This window comes from Uranotaenia lowii, chromosome 2, assembly GCF_029784155.1.
Source record: "Uranotaenia lowii strain MFRU-FL chromosome 2, ASM2978415v1, whole genome shotgun sequence".
Classification (NCBI taxonomy): Eukaryota; Metazoa; Arthropoda; class Insecta; order Diptera; family Culicidae; genus Uranotaenia; species Uranotaenia lowii.
The window spans coordinates 292,931,929-292,950,417 of NC_073692.1; the positions used below are offsets into that span (position 1 = coordinate 292,931,929).

General features: G+C 33.5%; 1 protein-coding gene across 4 annotated transcripts in view; it reads left to right on the forward strand.

Moving 5' to 3' along the window:
- Positions 1-18,489, forward strand: part of LOC129748797 (A disintegrin and metalloproteinase with thrombospondin motifs like) — a 633,996-nt gene that overhangs the window by 460,082 nt on the left and 155,425 nt on the right. For all 4 annotated transcript variants that reach the window (XM_055743549.1, XM_055743550.1, XM_055743551.1 and 1 more), the window contains exons 5-6: positions 9,021-9,156; positions 17,458-17,717. In XM_055743549.1, the coding sequence (XP_055599524.1) occupies positions 9,021-9,156; positions 17,458-17,717 (396 nt within the window). The remainder of the gene's footprint in view (positions 1-9,020; positions 9,157-17,457; positions 17,718-18,489) is intronic.

Consider the following 18,489-nt stretch of genomic DNA (forward strand, 5'->3'; position numbering starts at 1 on the left):
ATACCAATCGGTGGTGATTTTTCCCTCTTCGCTTCTATACAGTATCGTGTCCAAAAATGGCATTCGACCGGTTGTTTCTGTTTCTACTGTAAATTGTATATTTTTGTGTTGTGAGTTAAAAGTTTCATTGATGGATTCAACTTTGTTTTTTGGTAGAAGCAGAAACAGGTCGTCTACATACTTTCTAACATGCAGTGGTGTGCAAGAACATGCGTGTATGGCATCGTCCAGTAGGTCCTCCAATACTAATGTGCTGATTGGATTACTCATCGGGTTCCCCATGGCACAGCCAGATTTTTGTTTGAAGTAGGTTCTGTCGAAGCTAAAGTAGCTGCTATCAAAACAAAACTCTACTATTTCCCAAAATATATCAACGCATATAGGTGTGTGTTCCGAGATCTGGTCCCAGTGTTTTAGTACACTCTTTCGTACGAGTTCGATGGGTATCGAAGTAAAAAGTGAAACCACATCGAAGGATACCATGATATGGTCATCGGGTACAGTGAGTGTGTGTACAAATTCACAAAATTCGAAAGAGTTTTTTATATCGTATTTTGATTTGATCGATTTTTGTATAATCGTTCCTATGAACGTCCTGATAGACGTGAAAACAGCAAAAAAGCTGCGCACATATAAAGCGGTCTGCCCAGCGATTTACGGTCAACCAAAATCCCATAAGGTAGGTCTCCCCCTCCGTCCCGTAGTCTCCTGTATGACTGCCCCTTCCTATGAACTATCAAAGTTCATAGGAACGATTATACAAAAATCGCAAATCAAAATACGATATATAAAACTCTTTCGAATTTTGTGAATTTGTACACACACTCACTGTACCCGATGACCATATCATGGTATCCTTCGATGTGGTTTCACTTTTTACTTCGATACCCATCGAACTCGTACGAAAGAGTGTACTAAAACACTGGGACCAGATCTCGGAACACACACCTATATGCGTTGATATATTTTGGGAAATAGTAGAGTTTTGTTTTGATAGCAGCTACTTTAGCTTCGACAGAACCTACTTCAAACAAAAATCTGGCTGTGCCATGGGGAACCCGATGAGTAATCCAATCAGCACATTAGTATTGGAGGACCTACTGGACGATGCCATACACGCATGTTCTTGCACACCACTGCATGTTAGAAAGTATGTAGACGACCTGTTTCTGCTTCTACCAAAAAACAAAGTTGAATCCATCAATGAAACTTTTAACTCACAACACAAAAATATACAATTTACAGTAGAAACAGAAACAACCGGTCGAATGCCATTTTTGGACACGATACTGTATAGAAGCGAAGAGGGAAAAATCACCACCGATTGGTATATGAAACCAATAGCATCGGGGCGATTTCTTAATTTTCACTCGTTCCATCCGCTTCATCAGAAGATAAATGTAGCTGTTAATTTCGCCAAGAGAGTCATGAAGTTCTCATCACATTCAGGAACCATCCAAGCTAATAATATCATTCGGAAACAACTTAGCTTGAATGACTACCCTATGTCTCTCATAAACCGAATCATTAACAAATCATATGAAAAAACGATACCAGAAGAAGCTATGAACGAGAACGAAAATACAGAAAAATACATTTACCGTTCTCTAACAAATATCGAAAACCTTACAACACAAATTATTAAAACATTGCACTCAGATTATAAAAATACAAGAATAGCATGCAAACAAACAAAAACAATCGGATCACTATTTCCAATTGTAAAAGACAAAACACCATATGACGAAAACACCAACGTCATATACAAAATAAAATGTAAAGGAACATGGAAAAATAATGATGAGAATCAAGAGGAAGACACTCAAGAAGAAAATGGTGAAAAATGCAAGGCATGCTATATAGGTCTCACAAGCGTGAAACTAAAACAACGAATGTCACAACACCGCTGCCAAACTAACGAACTAAAACGCTTGCCCAATAGCAAAACTTCGACAACAAACTGCACTCTTGGACCATGAGATAGCTATGAACCACCTGTTCGACATCGATGGAGTTCGGATCATCGACAGAGGAGACAACCAAGGAAAATTACGAATGCTGGAAAGCTGCCACATTAAAACAACAAAAAATGCCATAAACATTAAAAAAGACACTGAAAACATCCACCCTACATATTCTAACATTTTCAAAACTATACAATCAATAAACGAAGATCCAAAACACAGAAAACAAAATAAAAAAACACCACCCAAAACAAAACACACAACAAGCTGACATTTAACAACAACAAAACAAAAAGTGAAAAGTGAAGACTGTGCATATTCTGATGCTGAGGAAAAACTATCCCAAAAACACCAGACAAACGGATTTTATCCATGAAAAACTATTCACAGTAAGTTAAACACAACACCTTTGTTATAACAAAACACGATTTAATTCGGAAACATTTAAAAACAGATTAAAAGACAGCTTCAAAACGACCAGCCGAGTCGACCTCAACAAGAAAACGAAACTTTTTAGGTAAATTTCACATATTTGTAATCGGTAAAATACTTTATAAAAATACATTTTCAGTCCCTGAAGAAGATCCAAAACGGATTGAAACGTTGGATTTATAAAAACAAAAATCGTTTTTGCTTAAAAAAAGACTGCAAGCCGGAATTCCCATAGGAAAAAGAAATTTTGTTAAAAAAATTCGTTTTGGACGCTTAAAACAAATTTTTAAAACAATTTTTTTAGTTAGTTTGAGAATGAGAATGAGAATAAACCCGGGCAAAATCGGGATTTTTTCAAAGAAAATGGCAACCGTGCTAGGCCGGACTTTTCCCAAATTTCATATTAAATGACAAGCCTAGATAAAATCAGGTAATCTGGCAACCTTATTCTAGAAAAATGTGCCAAATAAAATAAAAAAATAAACAATACAAAGCTGTCGTCTCTAAAAAATTAAAAAAAAATCTTTTTTTAAATTTATTATACTTTGTTAGAAAAATTTAACAAAATGTGACTTCAAATTTCAGATTATATCATAAAAAACCATTTCAATAGGAGAACTGTAGATGGAAACGATTTCATCTTTTTAAGGAAACTTGATCTTAAAATTTGTTTTTTAAGATCTAAAATTTTTACTACCTTTGTTTTTGTATGTTTTATGAGTTCTTCAATTATGCTAAAATATATGTTTTGTTTGGATTCTTCACTCTTTCCCTTTCTCTGAAAAAAACTTATCTCCTTTCCATCTCCGCTCTGAAAATGGAAGGGTCCAAAATTATTCGTACATAGACAACCTCTCTTATACAAGGTAGTCTCTTTTGATTGACAACTTCTCGATTTATGCTAAAAAAACTGTATGGGTGCCCCCTCCCCTCTTTCCCTTTCCAATCCTCCACCAGTTTAAGGAGGTAAGCGTTTCTAATAATCATACTACTCTGTTCGTACTTCTCTCTTTTTATGAGATAAGTTCTCGATTTGTGCTAATTTTTTTAAAGAAATTGGGGAGGTCTCAAACAATCAGAAATATTCCTCGTAATCCATTCGCTTGAAAAGTTTTCCAGTTATGTAAAAAAATTTAAAGGAGGAATCATCTATCATACCTTAATACCATCTCAGGCAAAATTTAGTTTCATTCGATCGATTTGTTCTTCAGTTATAGAAAAAGTTGCATGGAAGCCCCCCCTCCCTCTTCTATTTTCCCATCGGAAGAAGAGAGGAGTTCAAACTAATCATACAATCATTTATCGATCCAATTCATCCACCCATGTCAAATTTGGTTTTTTCCATTTGTTCGATTCGTTCTTCAATTATGCAAAAAATTGTAGGGCAGCCCCTCTCTTTCTTTAATCACCCCGTTGGAAGAAGATTTGAGTGCCAAATATTTATTGAACAATTTCTCGTACCCTATTTTTTTTCAAACTTGGTTCCATTTGCTTGATTTGTTTTTGAGCTATTCAAAAAATTGTAAGACCCTTACCTATCTCCCTACTGGAAAAACGGAGGTAATAATCGAAGAAATATTTCTTGTACCCAAATATCCTCCCACGCCAAATTTGATACCATTTGCATGATCGGTTCTTGAGATATGCAAACATTTGTCTTTTGTTTGGGAGGCCCCCTTTCCCTTTCCTGTGAGAGAGAGGGGTCTCTAATCATAATAAGAACCTTCCCCGGCTTCCAATGCCCCACGTGCCAAATTTTAAGCAAATCGGTTCAGTAGTTTCCGAGTCTTTTGGGAACAGACAGACAAGAATTCATCTTCTGTTCAATGTTTCCATTATTTATCCAAAAAGGCCTGAACAAATATCAAATTCTTCTTTTGTAACCCCTTCCCTTTCGATTTTCCCGAACATCCTGAAGGGGAGAATAGCAAAAGTTTAAGGTTTTTTACTGAATAATTTGATTATTTAAACAAAAAATTCAAACATTTGAAGAGGGAAAGTCAATCTGTAGAAGATGGGAATTGTATTACCTTTAATATTCGAGATTTTTCTTTATTTTCGATCTACAATAACTAGATTCTTCAGTGTTTTTCGTTGTACATAGTATGCAAGTTTTTTGCATGCAAGCTTTTGTCCAATTTGTTACAGTTTATTGAAAATTTGGATTATTTTTCATAATCTTCCCCTCGTGATATTTCAACTCAAAGTAACAGATAAAGAATTTCATTTTTCTTTCGAATTGCCAAATTGCTTAGTAAAATGGACTCTTAAAAGAGTTTTTTTAATCTTAAAATAAAATAAAATGGTTTCTTTAAATATGCACTGACTAAAGAACAGTAGACAAACATTTAGAAATCTATTTCAGTGAAATGTAAAATTAGAACTAATATATCCAAATATAACCAAATATGAGCCTTTCAAATTTTGGTCACCAAAGCTTTTATAAAACATGTGATTTTCATGAGCATCTTTTCTACTGCCAGTCAAGATTTCAGGTAAAATATGTATGATATAGTATCTTAAAATAAATGCGCCTCGTCAAATCTGATGGTCAATCATGATGGAATTGATGGAAAATAGGCCTGAAAAAAAATTTATAAATACTTGACATTGCGAATCCATCAATATGGGGTCATTTTGTACCTTTCGATCAGTAAATGAGGATAGAATTGGAATAAACCATGAATAGAAGTCGAATTTCGTTATCTGACGCCATCTTGAAATCCAAGATGGCGGCTTCCGCTCAACTTTAATGCTGTAAATGACTAACGTCTTAATAATATATTTTTGTATATATTGGTTACTCCTCTTATTTGAAGAATATCAATATTATTATTACATGAGAAAGGTTAGCATAAAATTAATTTTGATCATGTTTACGTGGAAACATACATCATTTCAAGTTAGCTTTCACTCAACTCCAAAAGTGTTCTCATTGCCAGACACAAAGAATTATTTGACCAAAGTTTACACTGCCGCTATTCGCAAGACTGTCCCATATGCATTTTCGTCATTTTTCAGTTTATCTCAAAAATCGTTCAAATACAGTTAGTTCTTCAGTTTAGACTAAAAACTTTCATAACTTTGTTCTCAACATATATGAAAAAAATACCAAGTCATGTCTGTCCCATATGAAATATACCCGCAAAGCTGTCCCATATGTCTATTTTTACCGAATGCTTTAAAATTGCTCCTCTAATTTACGTTAATTTTACAAATATTCATACAATGTGTGCGACAAAATAAGCATTCATTAAAATTACGAAAGTTAGACTAGATAAAACAGTACAGTAAAGTCAAATATAACAATTTCCATAATTTTTACAATCTATGATTAGCCTGCCTAAAGGGTAAATTTCACAAAACTGTTTTTTTTATCTCGCATGAGGCTTATTGAATTGTTCGTTGTAAAACATGGAAAATAGTCAGCTACAAAGCCATATTTTTTTAGATTTTTGTCATGCTGTTACTTGCTGCTTGGACTTCCATAAAATCTATGAACCAAAATACGCGTACCTGGTAGCACACGCGTAAGTCATGTTGTATTGATTTTTCTCATTAAATATTTGCAGCCAAGATGCTTTGCTGTTTCTGATTCAGCATTAGTTTAATTTGTTGGTATCTATAGTCTTTCTAAAAAGATAATCGACCGAAAAACTTTCCAAAAGATGAAGGTACACGTACAGGTTGTTTTATTCATGGAACGTTGTTATTGATTTTATTTTAGACCTACTCAATTCTTACGATAAACTTACGTTATCTTTATCTAAATATGTTATAAACATCATTTTAAACATATTTTCATCAGTAAACAACCAGTAAAGTGAATAATACAACACAGATAGAGAGAATCAAATGATCAACTCTCAAAAGAAAAGCCAAATATGGGACAGCTTTGCGGGTACATTTAATACGCATGCGAAATATACTCGCAAGGCTGTCCCATCATTATTTTCTCCTCTGCATCAACAAATTTCAAAGCAAAACAACATTGGGCGAAATTCTTCAACGATTATCTTAATATCTGTGAAGAAAGAAATAGAAAAGGTAAAGTTTTGACCGAGAAATCCACGAAAGTTTATAAAAATCTTCAAAGCCGTTTTTCTCGGTTCGTTGTTTTTGCATATGGGACAGACTTGCCGGCAGCGGCAGTACACCAATAGCACAAAAACGTAGGAAAATGACTCAAATCACTTTCAAAGATCTTGAGAAATTGAATTGTTTAATACTGACGATCCGAAGAAGCCTTTCATTAAAATTTTTTTTTTAAACCAGAAAACCATTTAGATCGATGAAATAACTAGACGATTTACATGTTAATCGCAGGAAAGTTTAAATTTCTGCGAGAACCCCAATATTTTTGAGTTTAATTCCTTATCTCCTGCTTACCATTTGAGGGTGTTTGTTTCAAGTGTTTTAAGTCTTCATTTTCTTTGAATTCAGTGTTTTGACCAAATTTGCCCGGGTATTGCCAGAATTTTGAAATGGAAATTTGGAAACAATTGCTCGGATTTTGCCATACCATAAATTTATATAAAACAGGATTGGAGTATATATCAGTTAGTTAGAGCATTTTAATTAAAAACGTTAATGGGTTTCAGAAATTTCATCTTAATTTTGTGCATTTTCGATGTTGATTGCATGTAAATTTGAAACTTGAAATGGACTTCGAATATTCAAATCTTTTTTAGAAAAATTAACATTAAAGTTACAATTTTAAAATCTAGATCCTAGTGATGTGTAAAGAATTTTTTTCAAAGTTTAAAATTTCATCCTGGCCATTAAACAATATTCTGAGTCAGTTTAGTGCTCAGTTCTCAAAGAAATGTTCAGGTGCATAAATTTTGAAATATTTTAAAAGAAGTTGTAATATATTTTTTTTAATCAACATGATTTTTCTTTCAACTGGAATTGAGCCATCTTACCTTTACGTGCCAATTTATATTAAGAAAAAAAAAGAAGTCTTTTACTAAACGACTTTGCGAAAGGCGTAAATCCATATCTCTTAAAGCAACCTGATAAAAGCTGTTAATAGCAGGTTTATCTGTTGGCATCGTTTTATGAGAGTTTTTTCTTGAAGTCTTTTTTTCAATGCATTGTAATTTAATATCTATTTGTCGTTTTTTCAGCGCTTCATGATATTTTTTTTAATTTGGTTTTCTTTTTTTTACAATAAGGGAACATAAAAGATTTCTATTAATAAAATAACTTTGGTACAGCAATTGGCCAAAATTTTTAAATTATAAACTAAAACTTCTTTTAATTTTAATACGCATTTAAATTCAAAAAAATTACCAGCAATAACTAAGAAAAAAAAAATCAAACATATTTATGAAAATTTTGCAAAAAAATCTTCAAAACAGCATAGATTTCATAGAGAAAAAAAATTGCGATAAATCAGTAAATCGAACTCTAGACAGAACTTTGCATTTGTTTATACAAAATTTCAAGTTTAATCTGCGTATCTTAATATAAAATGAAAATACCAGTAAAAGTTATACTGTTTAATTCAAAAATAAATTTGGTACAAGAGCTAAGGTAAAAAATTAAATTTTTTCAATATTTTTATACAGTTATCAAAAAATCCTATAAAAATATATTAAAAGTCGTTTAAAATGAGGGTTTCATCACAATCATATAAATGTTCATTCTGAGAGATTTTTCTTGATTCATTAACAATATTTCATACCCAAAACCTTTTGAATCGAGCAAACGATAACTCTGTTCGTAATTATTAAGTCAAACACTGTTGAAAATGTTGATTGCGATATACATACATGCATATCTATTTAGTTTAACATTTGCTTAGTAAATTCTTCGATATTAAAAAAGCACTTATAATAAAACTTGCCACCACGCATACAAAATTTTTTGCAAACATATTGAAATGATATTATTAAAATCAAGAATGAATTCCATTACCTTACACATATCTACCTTAATTTCTCCTGTGAGCTCGCTCTCTCAGATTGAGTAACCCTTTTTTCGAAGAAAGGACGTGACGCAATTTTCCCACCGGGGCACCAGACACAACATCACATATCGTTACGAAGCCACGATCAGAATATCAATTTCAATCGAAGCGGAGGGATCGCGTGTCAAAATATGGACATCACGAGAGGGCTCGCTTCACGTCCATTCGATGCATAATCGATTGATTTCGATCGCTTGCCACTAACCTAAACGGGTGAACTTATTGTAGTCATTCTTGGCCCCAGCACGCCAAAAAGGTGCTTCTGGTACATTTTAATTAGAGGCACAAATGATGACAGCTAACGGATTCCGGTAAGGATTTATTACGTGACATTAATCGTTTGTTCTGGACGAGAATAAATCTATTGGATAGAAATTGATGAATGAAGAAAGGGTTTAAATTACTATGAATCAGTATGAGAAAAGCGTGACTAACATCGAAGCGATCAATTGAAGATGATACTTCGATAGCAGGATCATGAAAGAATTTTGCATTTTCAAGCTTGGATTGAAATGTGAAGAAAGAAGCAGATGAGAGTGAAAGATTAATGTGACATTTGTCTGATTTTTATCGTTTGCAAATGTCATGACTTCTAAGAATCAACGATCCGCCAATTGATGGATTTTTTTTTGTTCTCTTTCTCATTCCAGGAGGGTAGTATAGGACATCAACTAGTGATAAAACCAGTGCCAACCGAAATCTCCCAGGCGGAGGACGGAAGTGTTCATCACGTTATCTATAAGCGGACGGTGGACGAACAAAATCACGATGATACCAGCGATTATGGTGAGTTGGATTCCTAGAATTCGTATTTACAGTGACCGGCACAAATAAAAATCCACCCATCTGTTATGTCGATATTTTCAGTTTCTCAAAATCATTAAAAATTTCAGTGAATTCGTTGGAAAGCTGGTAATTTCAAGATAATTTTAAAATTTTGGCCTTGATGATTCACTGACCACATCGTGTTTATAAATAAAATTCATGTTGGAGCTAGGGATGGGCCCAAGATTGGTTTTGGACATGTAGATCCATGGATGGAAAAAAACTCCTCAGATCGGCTTGTCCAGTGAAAGAGAGTGCAATTTTTTTCGTCTGCTCTCCCCAGGCTGGGCGGAGAGAAATGAATCGCACTGCAATCAAGAGTGAGATCAACACATTAGGGTGAGCGAGAGCATTCACATCCGCTGATGAAAAAAATTCCCTACTCCGCGAAAAATCTATAGCGCATTGTGTTGAGGAGAAATCTGAGAGCTAACACAGTTTATTCTTGGTATGTTCACGAGAAAAGATACTGCTCTCCAAACCAAAGGTACCAGAGGTGTCCTGATTTTCAGGATTTGTCCTGTTTTTCGAGAGGTTGTCCTGATTTTTCAAAAACCCTCGAATTGTTCTGATTTTTGAAAATTGGTCTTTAAAGTGTCCTGAATTGTTCAGATTTATAAAAATGAGTAAATAAGTAACAAATTATAATTGAATTTGTTGTTAAATGATGAGATCTAATAACATCAAACAAATCTATAATAAAACAGTTAAACCTATTACACTGATGGATTTCTAAGGTTCAGATGATATTTAAATGGTGTTTTTCGATGTAAACTGCAAGCCAGCCGACAAGTAAATCTCTTCTGTTGCATAAATGAAAGCGTCTACACTCTACAGCACCGTTATGTAAGCATTATTTATGCAATCAAAGATGAGTTGCATTTTATTTCCACCAATCTACTGGTGTCCTAAAAACCCTGCTTTTTTAACGCGAATCTTGATTTTTGATGAAACCACCTGGCACCCCTGCTCCAAACGCCACCTTTGGCAGTATTTTTAAAAGAAAAATTTTTTAACATAGCAGTGAGCTTGGTAGCCAAAAACACTAATTATCTTAAGAATTACAAATTATTTCAAAATATATTGGTCCAGATTCTGTTAGCACAGAAGACAGATTTTGAGGATATCGATGGATCATTTTATAAGGAAAAAGACAAAATTCAGATCAAGTCATCGAAATAATAACACAGTTGAAAGTAGCTTCCGGATTTAAAAAACAACTTTTAGAAAATTTATTGATTTTAATTATTGAAAAATTGAGCGAACAGAAATGGCATCAACAGTCAAACAAAATTTAAAAAAAAACAGATTTGAATAATATTCTACACTCATGACCTTTTTGTAGAAAGTGTACATTTGCGTGCAGATTTTTGTCGGAGTATTAGTTTTTCAATAAGAATAGAGAAGAATGAAGATACTTGAATATACTGTACAAATTGCAGTACGGTTTCAGACCTGGATCGAGTACGCTAATTGCTATCACAGAGTTAGTTGATTCTATTATTTCAAAAATTGATTCAAAGAATATCGTTGGTGCTTTGTTCTTGGATCTTAAAAAAGCCTTCGACACACTAAACCACGACATATTATTGTCCAAATTGAATGAATACGGAATAAGAGGTGCTGCTAACAACATCCTTCGCAGTTATTTATCGGAAAGGAAACAATTCGTAGCGATCGAAAATACTAGAAGCGATTTGAGAAACATTGATATTGGTGTACCCCAAGGAAGCAACATTGGTCCGTTACTTTTTCTTTTGTATGTAAACGATCTTTGTAATTTACCACTGAAAGGCACAGCTCGATTATTTGCTGATGATACAGCTATTTTTTATTCAGCTGCATCAACGAATGTTATAACTCAACAAATTGAAAATGATTTGAAGTTACTATCAAAATATTTTAAATGCAACTTGCTTTCTCTAAACTATACAAAAACCAAATATATGTTGTTTCGTTCTTCACATAAAAAAATACTGTCAAATAATGACCCAATTATGGATGGAATTGTTATTGAGAGAGTTCACTACTTCAAGTACCTAGGAATTTTCTTGGATGAAACACTTTCTTGGAGTTGTCACACAGAGAACCTAGTAAAAAAAATTTCTCCTCTTTGCGGTGTTTTGTGGAAATTAAGAAACTTAGTACCCCAACATGTTCTTTTAAAGTTTTACTATGCATTTATTCAGTCTCATCTAAACTATCTTATTTTGATATGGGGAAGAGCCTCCTTGTCACATCTTCAAAAACTTCAGACCCTACAGAATAGATGTTTGAAAAACATCTTCAGACTACCCCTGCTTTTTCCTACCCAACAGCTATACTCTCTGGGAACGCACAACATTCTTCCAATAACCGAACTCTGTAATTTGCAAACCGTTATATATGTTCATGATAATATACACTCGAGTAGCAATAACCAAAACCTTAATTTTACTACGGGATTAAGAACCCACAATACCCGTCAAAATAATTACTTGCAACGATGCCGATCCATGACATCTTTAGGGCAAAAAAGAATTTCTTTTATAGGACCTACAATATACAACGCTTCACCTACTGAAATAAAGACCATCAACAACCGTTCCATGTTTAAAGTCAAAGTAGTACAGTTATTAAAAGAAAAATTGAATCGTTAAAAAAGTCGATCAACAACCAGTTTTTTTAAATCAAATTTTGTTTGTTTTTGTAGCATCGTAGTTTTCTTTTGTCGTATTTTTAACTATTAATAAGTAAACTTAAGTAAATGTAGCATAATATTTGATTAGTTAACATTATTAAAAAAAAGAAATGGATCTCTTTAAAGGAAATTTTCTTCCATTGAGATCCTTATCGTAATATTGTTTAATTATAGCATACATTTCCTCGCAGTAAATAATAAACTTTTGTGTTCTCAGCATGATTAAAATTTTGTTCGCGTTGAAATTTCTTTGTTTTGCTGCCAGACGTGCTGAGAACAGTAGCGTCCATTACCAGGGGGCTCAATTGAGCCTCTTGGTGTGGGGGAGTGTGGTGGGCCGCTACAAAAAAAAAAAAAAAAAAAAAAAAAAAAAAAAAAAAAAAAAAAAAAAAAAAAAAAAAAAAAAAAAAAACTTGATCCCTGGAGATACTTGATTACTCCGCTATATCTCGAAACTGGAATGTCTTACATATATCGAATGTTCTAGAAAATTTCCAAAATAGAGCAAAACAACAAACCTGAAAAAATATAACCCACTCGAAAAAATATAATCAAAATAATAATTTCAATATGTCAATCGTTAGAGTATAAAATGTGTTTTTTAATACCACATTTTCAAAGCAATAGTAAACTCTCAATTTTTTAAAGAAAAAGTTTTCCAAAATGTATGTTTTGGGTTTTTTCGATCCCTCGAGTCCAAAAATATATATCTTTCTTCTGAATGAATGTTGATCATCGCTAAACACGAAATTATTAATATTTATTCAATGGCTTATATTTATTATGTAAATTCCTATTAAAAAGGACTCAAAAAGTGCATTTTTCTACAAATTAGGAAATTGCGCCTATAATTGCAATGATTATAGAGTTTTAGACAAACTGTTAGAATTCTTTTTGTCTGACACCTATAAACTGTGGAATGAATTCAAATATGGCCAAAACAGTCAATGGGACTTCAAGTCTCCTTTAACTTTCTAACTATCACATTTCTTCTTTAATTCACAAGGAAACGCTTCATGTATCGATCTAAATTCTGCAGCATATAAACTTGAAATTACACGCTGTCAAAAATGCAAAAGACGGCGATCTTCTAAATGTTTCCCAAAGATATGATGAAAATAAGAAAAATGAATCAAGTATCTCCATTCCCCCCAAATGATTTGAAGTGGCATCGCTGATTGCGGGGAGGAAATTGTCGTTATTTTTTGTACGTTGTGTAGTGGGAGTCTAAATAATTGACTGCAACACTAGAGCGCTCTTGGTTAGAATTCTCTTTCTCCCATTAAAATGCGCAAGCTCTCACACATTTTCCGTCCGAGTCGCTCAAAGCTCGGATAACGAGTGAAACCCGATCAGCGAAAGAGGATAGGTAACACTCGGAAGCCGAATTGAAAACAGTGTTGTTATCTTTAGGGTCTTTTTTTTTTGGGAGAAGATGACCAACCATGCGTAGATCAAAAGAATACTGCTGTTGTCTACGCTTTTTGGCTTGGGTCATTATTTTTACTAAAGAATAGTTTACTAAAGAATGTATTTAAAAATGTATTTTCTATTTTTCTTGAATATGTCCCGTTTTTAGCATGGATTATTCCAAGTTCTCGTCAAAAATGTCGCTTTTATCATCTGCAAACAAATTTGCATTGATTCGCATAAAAATTTTCACCGACGACCTCTTTAGACACATTATTACCATATTCTCCATTTTTACCGTTGGTTATTTGTGCCGGTCACTGTTTTTCATTAGGGGAGGAGCGGGCTATATGCGCCTATTAAGCAGAACACTGATTTAATCAAATACCACATCGAATATGTGTACACAAACTATATACACGTGTGCAGGCATCTGTTTTCTATACGTTGGAGTAATTTTTATGTTAAAATTTTCTTCTGTTTCCTAGGAAATGATTTTATTATAAGTGCTGTCTAAAATGCCGAATCTCAAACCGTGCGAGCTAAATGCGCCTTTTTATGTTTTGAACAAAATTTCTGTTTTTTGGGCAATATTTCCGTATAATTTCATTGAAACTGCTAGAAAGTAATAATTTCCGTAGTACAAATCTGAAGTTTTATAAAAATCTATGTATATTATAGTTTTATGGAATAAAACAAAAGTTAGGGTTGCCATACTATGGAGGCAGTTCATCCATGAGAAAAACTTAATCAAATCTGTTTTAAGATCTTCAATTCTCTCTTAAGATGTTATTCAGAGCTTAGATTTGAAGGTTCAATGATGAATATCATTTATTTATTCTATTTAACTTGTTATTTTAGGACGGAGGCATTTTACAAACATGATGGGGGCATACAAAAACACTCTACTATTCCACTATATAATCATTATTAAACCACCACAAAAGCTGAAATATGTTTAATTTCTAAAGTTCATTTGAGTAAGAAACAAAAACCATCCTAGTTTTTGTTTTAAGCTTCTTTACGTATAATTTTTAAATGTCGAAATATTACATCAAAATGTATCAAAACCTTGTATGATTTTTTAATTTTTTTTTGAGTTTGTAAATTCATAAAATTTTTTCTTGCCCTATGTTCTAAGCGTATCACCCTTAAAATGTATTGGTCTGATAAGCTGTCTAATTAGCCATTTCATCAAACAGCCGTAGGGTCATTTAACCCGATAGGCCCATTTAGGAAACCTTTCCCCTACTGCCATCAGCAGTCACACTTTACACTAATTAGCAGACCCTTCCACAGTGGGGAATGTAAACCCCAAATCTCAAAAATATCAAAGCGGCAGGTTGGTAGATCTGAAATAATACCTACTATTCTTATATGAAATATTCTCAAGAATTCAATTTTTGCCAGTGTTTTCCAGAACGATTTGCGCATGAATTGATTTAGCTCTAATTACCCAGAGAAAAGTTATCATATCTTCGAAAATAGCATTCTAGCAAAATATTTTTTCAAGGGAAATGTGTTTGGAAACAATTCTATTGTGTAGTGGAAGTTTCATAACAGTTGATAGAACGCAATAGAAGAAGGAGTAGGGGAAAGGTTTCCTAAATGGGCCTATCGGGTTAAATGCGCCTACGGCCGTTAGACGAAATGGCTGACAAGACAACATATCTAATCAATGCATTTTGAGGGTGATACGCTTCGAACATAAGGCAAGAAAAAAATTTATGAAGGAACCAACTCAAAAAATTAAAAAATTCATACAAGGTTTTGATTCCTTTTGATGTAATATTTTGACTTTTAAAAATTATACGTAAATAAGCTCAAAACAAAAAGTTGGGTGGTTTTTGTTTTTAATTCAAATGAACATTAAGAGTAAAACATATTTATGCTTTTAAGATGGTTTCATAATGATGGGAAAGTGGAATAAGAGAGTGTTTTTGTAAGAACCCAACATGTTTGTAAAATGCCGTTATCCTTAAATAACAGGTTAAATAGAATAAATATATGATTTTTATCATTAAAACATCAAATCTAAGCTCTGATTAAAATTTTAAGAGCAAATCGAATATATCAAAAAAGATTTGATAAAATTTATCTCAGGAATGAAATTCCTCCATATGATGGCAACCCTAAATTTTGATTATTCCATAAAGTTATGAAAGACAAAGATTTTTATAAAACTTCAGCTTTGTCGTATGAAAGTTATCAGTTTCTAGCATTTCCAATGAAAGTATACGAAAGTATTGTCAAAAAAACAGAAATTTAATCTAAAACATAAATAGGCGCGTTTAGCCCGCACGTTTTGAGGTTCGACAATTTTGACAACAGTTATAGTAAAATCAATTTCTCAAAAACGGAAGAAGATTTCAACAAAAAATTTACTCCAATGTATAGAAAACAGATGTCAGCTCATGTGTATATAGTTTTTGTACACATATCCGATGTAATATTTGATTAAATCAGTATTCTGCTTAATAGGCGCATATTGCTTGATCCTTCCCTAGGCTTTGCCTTGATGGCAGCGCACGTGTTTTTATCCCTCCGCCCGTGGAAATTTTGTGTATTTATTGGTATACATACCTACGTAAGAAGTGAAAATTATCAAAAAGTCGTGATAAAAGACTATATTCAAACAGTTTGAAGATATGTTTGGCCCAGAAAAAGGTTGATACCATGCTTTAAAATGATAACATGTGATTCTGCAATAAATATCTATTGCAAAATCGTTAAATATTTCACTTTTTAGACAGTCGTCGTTTGGTCGAGTTTTCTATTCGATGTAATAAAGTTGCAACAGAAAAAGGGATAAAAATTGCCAGCGGCCTTGGCGTAAATAGTGGTTAGAGTTCAAGTCATCTACGCCAAAGTTTATGAGATCGAATCCTGGTCATGGCATACATAGTACACTTTCTGTGGTCTGGTAGTTTTAGCATTTGTAAGATGCTAGCCATCATTACTTCGAAAGATGTGCGCTTAGAGTTAAGGAAAAAAGATCTCTTAAAAGAAACATGAAGTTTCACTGAGATCCTATGTGTGTGTGTGTGTTCGTTAAAAAAAATAGGGATTAGAAAATTAGAAGTGAAAGTGCGTCTTGAGGTTATTTTTGTTCAAATGATGGTGTAATCGCATAATATTGAAAGTGTTTTGATATTGAATTGAAACAAAATGTTTGCCTCAGTGAAAAAATCAAAATTGTGACGTTCGGAAGAAAAATATTTGAGCAGCATCATAGTCAAATTTTGACCAAAAAATTGTATTTCGAGATAACACCAGATTTCGATGTTTTTGCATTTTTAAGGCATTGGCATCAAAATTCAAATTTCATTTTTTCCGACTTCCTTTGGGAAATTTTTGAGGGACAATAATCTGCACCTCTGTACACTTTGAAAAACCCTCAATCAAGTCCAATTAAGCTTAAATTTGGCACAGGTAATTTTTTTTGTGCCAATATACAAAAGGTTTATATTTTGTTAAATTAATTCCTGATGTCTGTATAAAGCCACGTTCAGTGGTTAGTCGTACTAATTGAAGATTTCTTTTCATGAAAGTATATAACCGATTGTATTTATTGTATAGCGGGTTGGCGATTCTGTTGACTAATTATCTAAAGCGTACGGTTCAAAGAAAAGATTGAGTTGAGTTTGACGTCGGTAGCTTCGCTCGAAATGTCGAAATAACTATTTATATATCGACAATATTCTATCATTCTCAACATGTTGATTTTTTTCTATAACTAGAGGAAATACCCAATCCCTAAACAGTCAATAGTTCCATATGTTTCACTAAAAAAATGTTTGGAAGGGTTTTGTAACATTTTTTTCAAGATGAATTTATTTATCTTATCTATTTGAGACCAAAAACCAATTTTGAATTAAATAAAAAAAATTAAACATGTTGGAAAACTACCAATGCTCTCAAAAGATGATAAAAGCCATCGTTAAAGATAACCGATACACATATATCTCTATTAACTAAGAGCCTTTAATTGAAATCTGATGAAGAAGCGCTCGGTTTGATGAATATTACAGACTAATTAACACCTGTGCGGTCGTGTTGTAGAAAACTTAATAAATCATTCACTCGACTCAAGTCGCTTCCCTACTAGTAAGATCAACCAGCAAACATTTGTTGATGTCGTTATCTTTGCTCTATCTTCCTCCGCGGAACAGCCTTCATGGAACCGGACCGGTTACAGAAGCGATTTCGCAGCAAACGGCAGGCTTACTACAAGCAATCGCGGGTGCTGGACACCACCATCTATCCGGAGATCCTGGTCATCGTGGATTACGACGGGTATCGGTTACACGGAGGCGATAATGTCCAGGTGAAGCGGTACTTCGTTTCCTTCTGGAATGGCGTGGATCTGCGATATCGGCTGCTCAAAGGACCCAAAGTGCGCATCAGCATCGCCGGTATCATCATCTCACGGGTAAGTCGGGAGTTCTTTGATGAGGTAGTAAAACAATGAACCAGTTTTTTTAATGTCTACGAATCTATGATTCGTGGAATTTCTCACATCGGAGTCAATTGTTCCTCATTTTTTATGAATTTGAAATCTTAAATTGCATATTATTTTTTTTTAACTTTTTATTGAGCTTGAAAAAATTAATCGGTTTCACGACAGATTTAAATATTCTTAAATATAAAGTGTATAGGAACTCTCAATCAATCACAATTTTCCAACGTGTTTTGATAACGTCCCAGCAAACATGAAATCGTAATAGAAATGATGATCGAAATCGAATATTGAGACATTTTCAATAACGATCGTAAACACGTTGGTATTGAGTGTTTTTCTATCATTCATTTACGACAAGCTTTGCCCAAAAAAGTTGAATCGGATTGTAATCACATTTACTCTGGGGGAGAATGTAAACCGTATAGAGTAAGTTGTTACCCGAAATGTCCCGCAAACCTGCAATGCTAATGACCACCTCACTTGTGCGCCAACGACGGAGATCATCCGCCGATGTGAGACGGCGTGTTGGATGCCCAGCTAGTTAAACTTTCTCTCAGGGCGGGTCAAGCGGACGGAAAAGGATAAATACTCTTAAGCGAAACCCAAAACGCAAAGTATAGAATTTGCAATACGAGACGAACCAACCCAAAACTTACTTTGTCCAAATGAGCTTCGCTCACAAAATACCATTTTAGCTTTATATTCGGTAGCTCTCAATCAAAACATAACATGAATACAATAT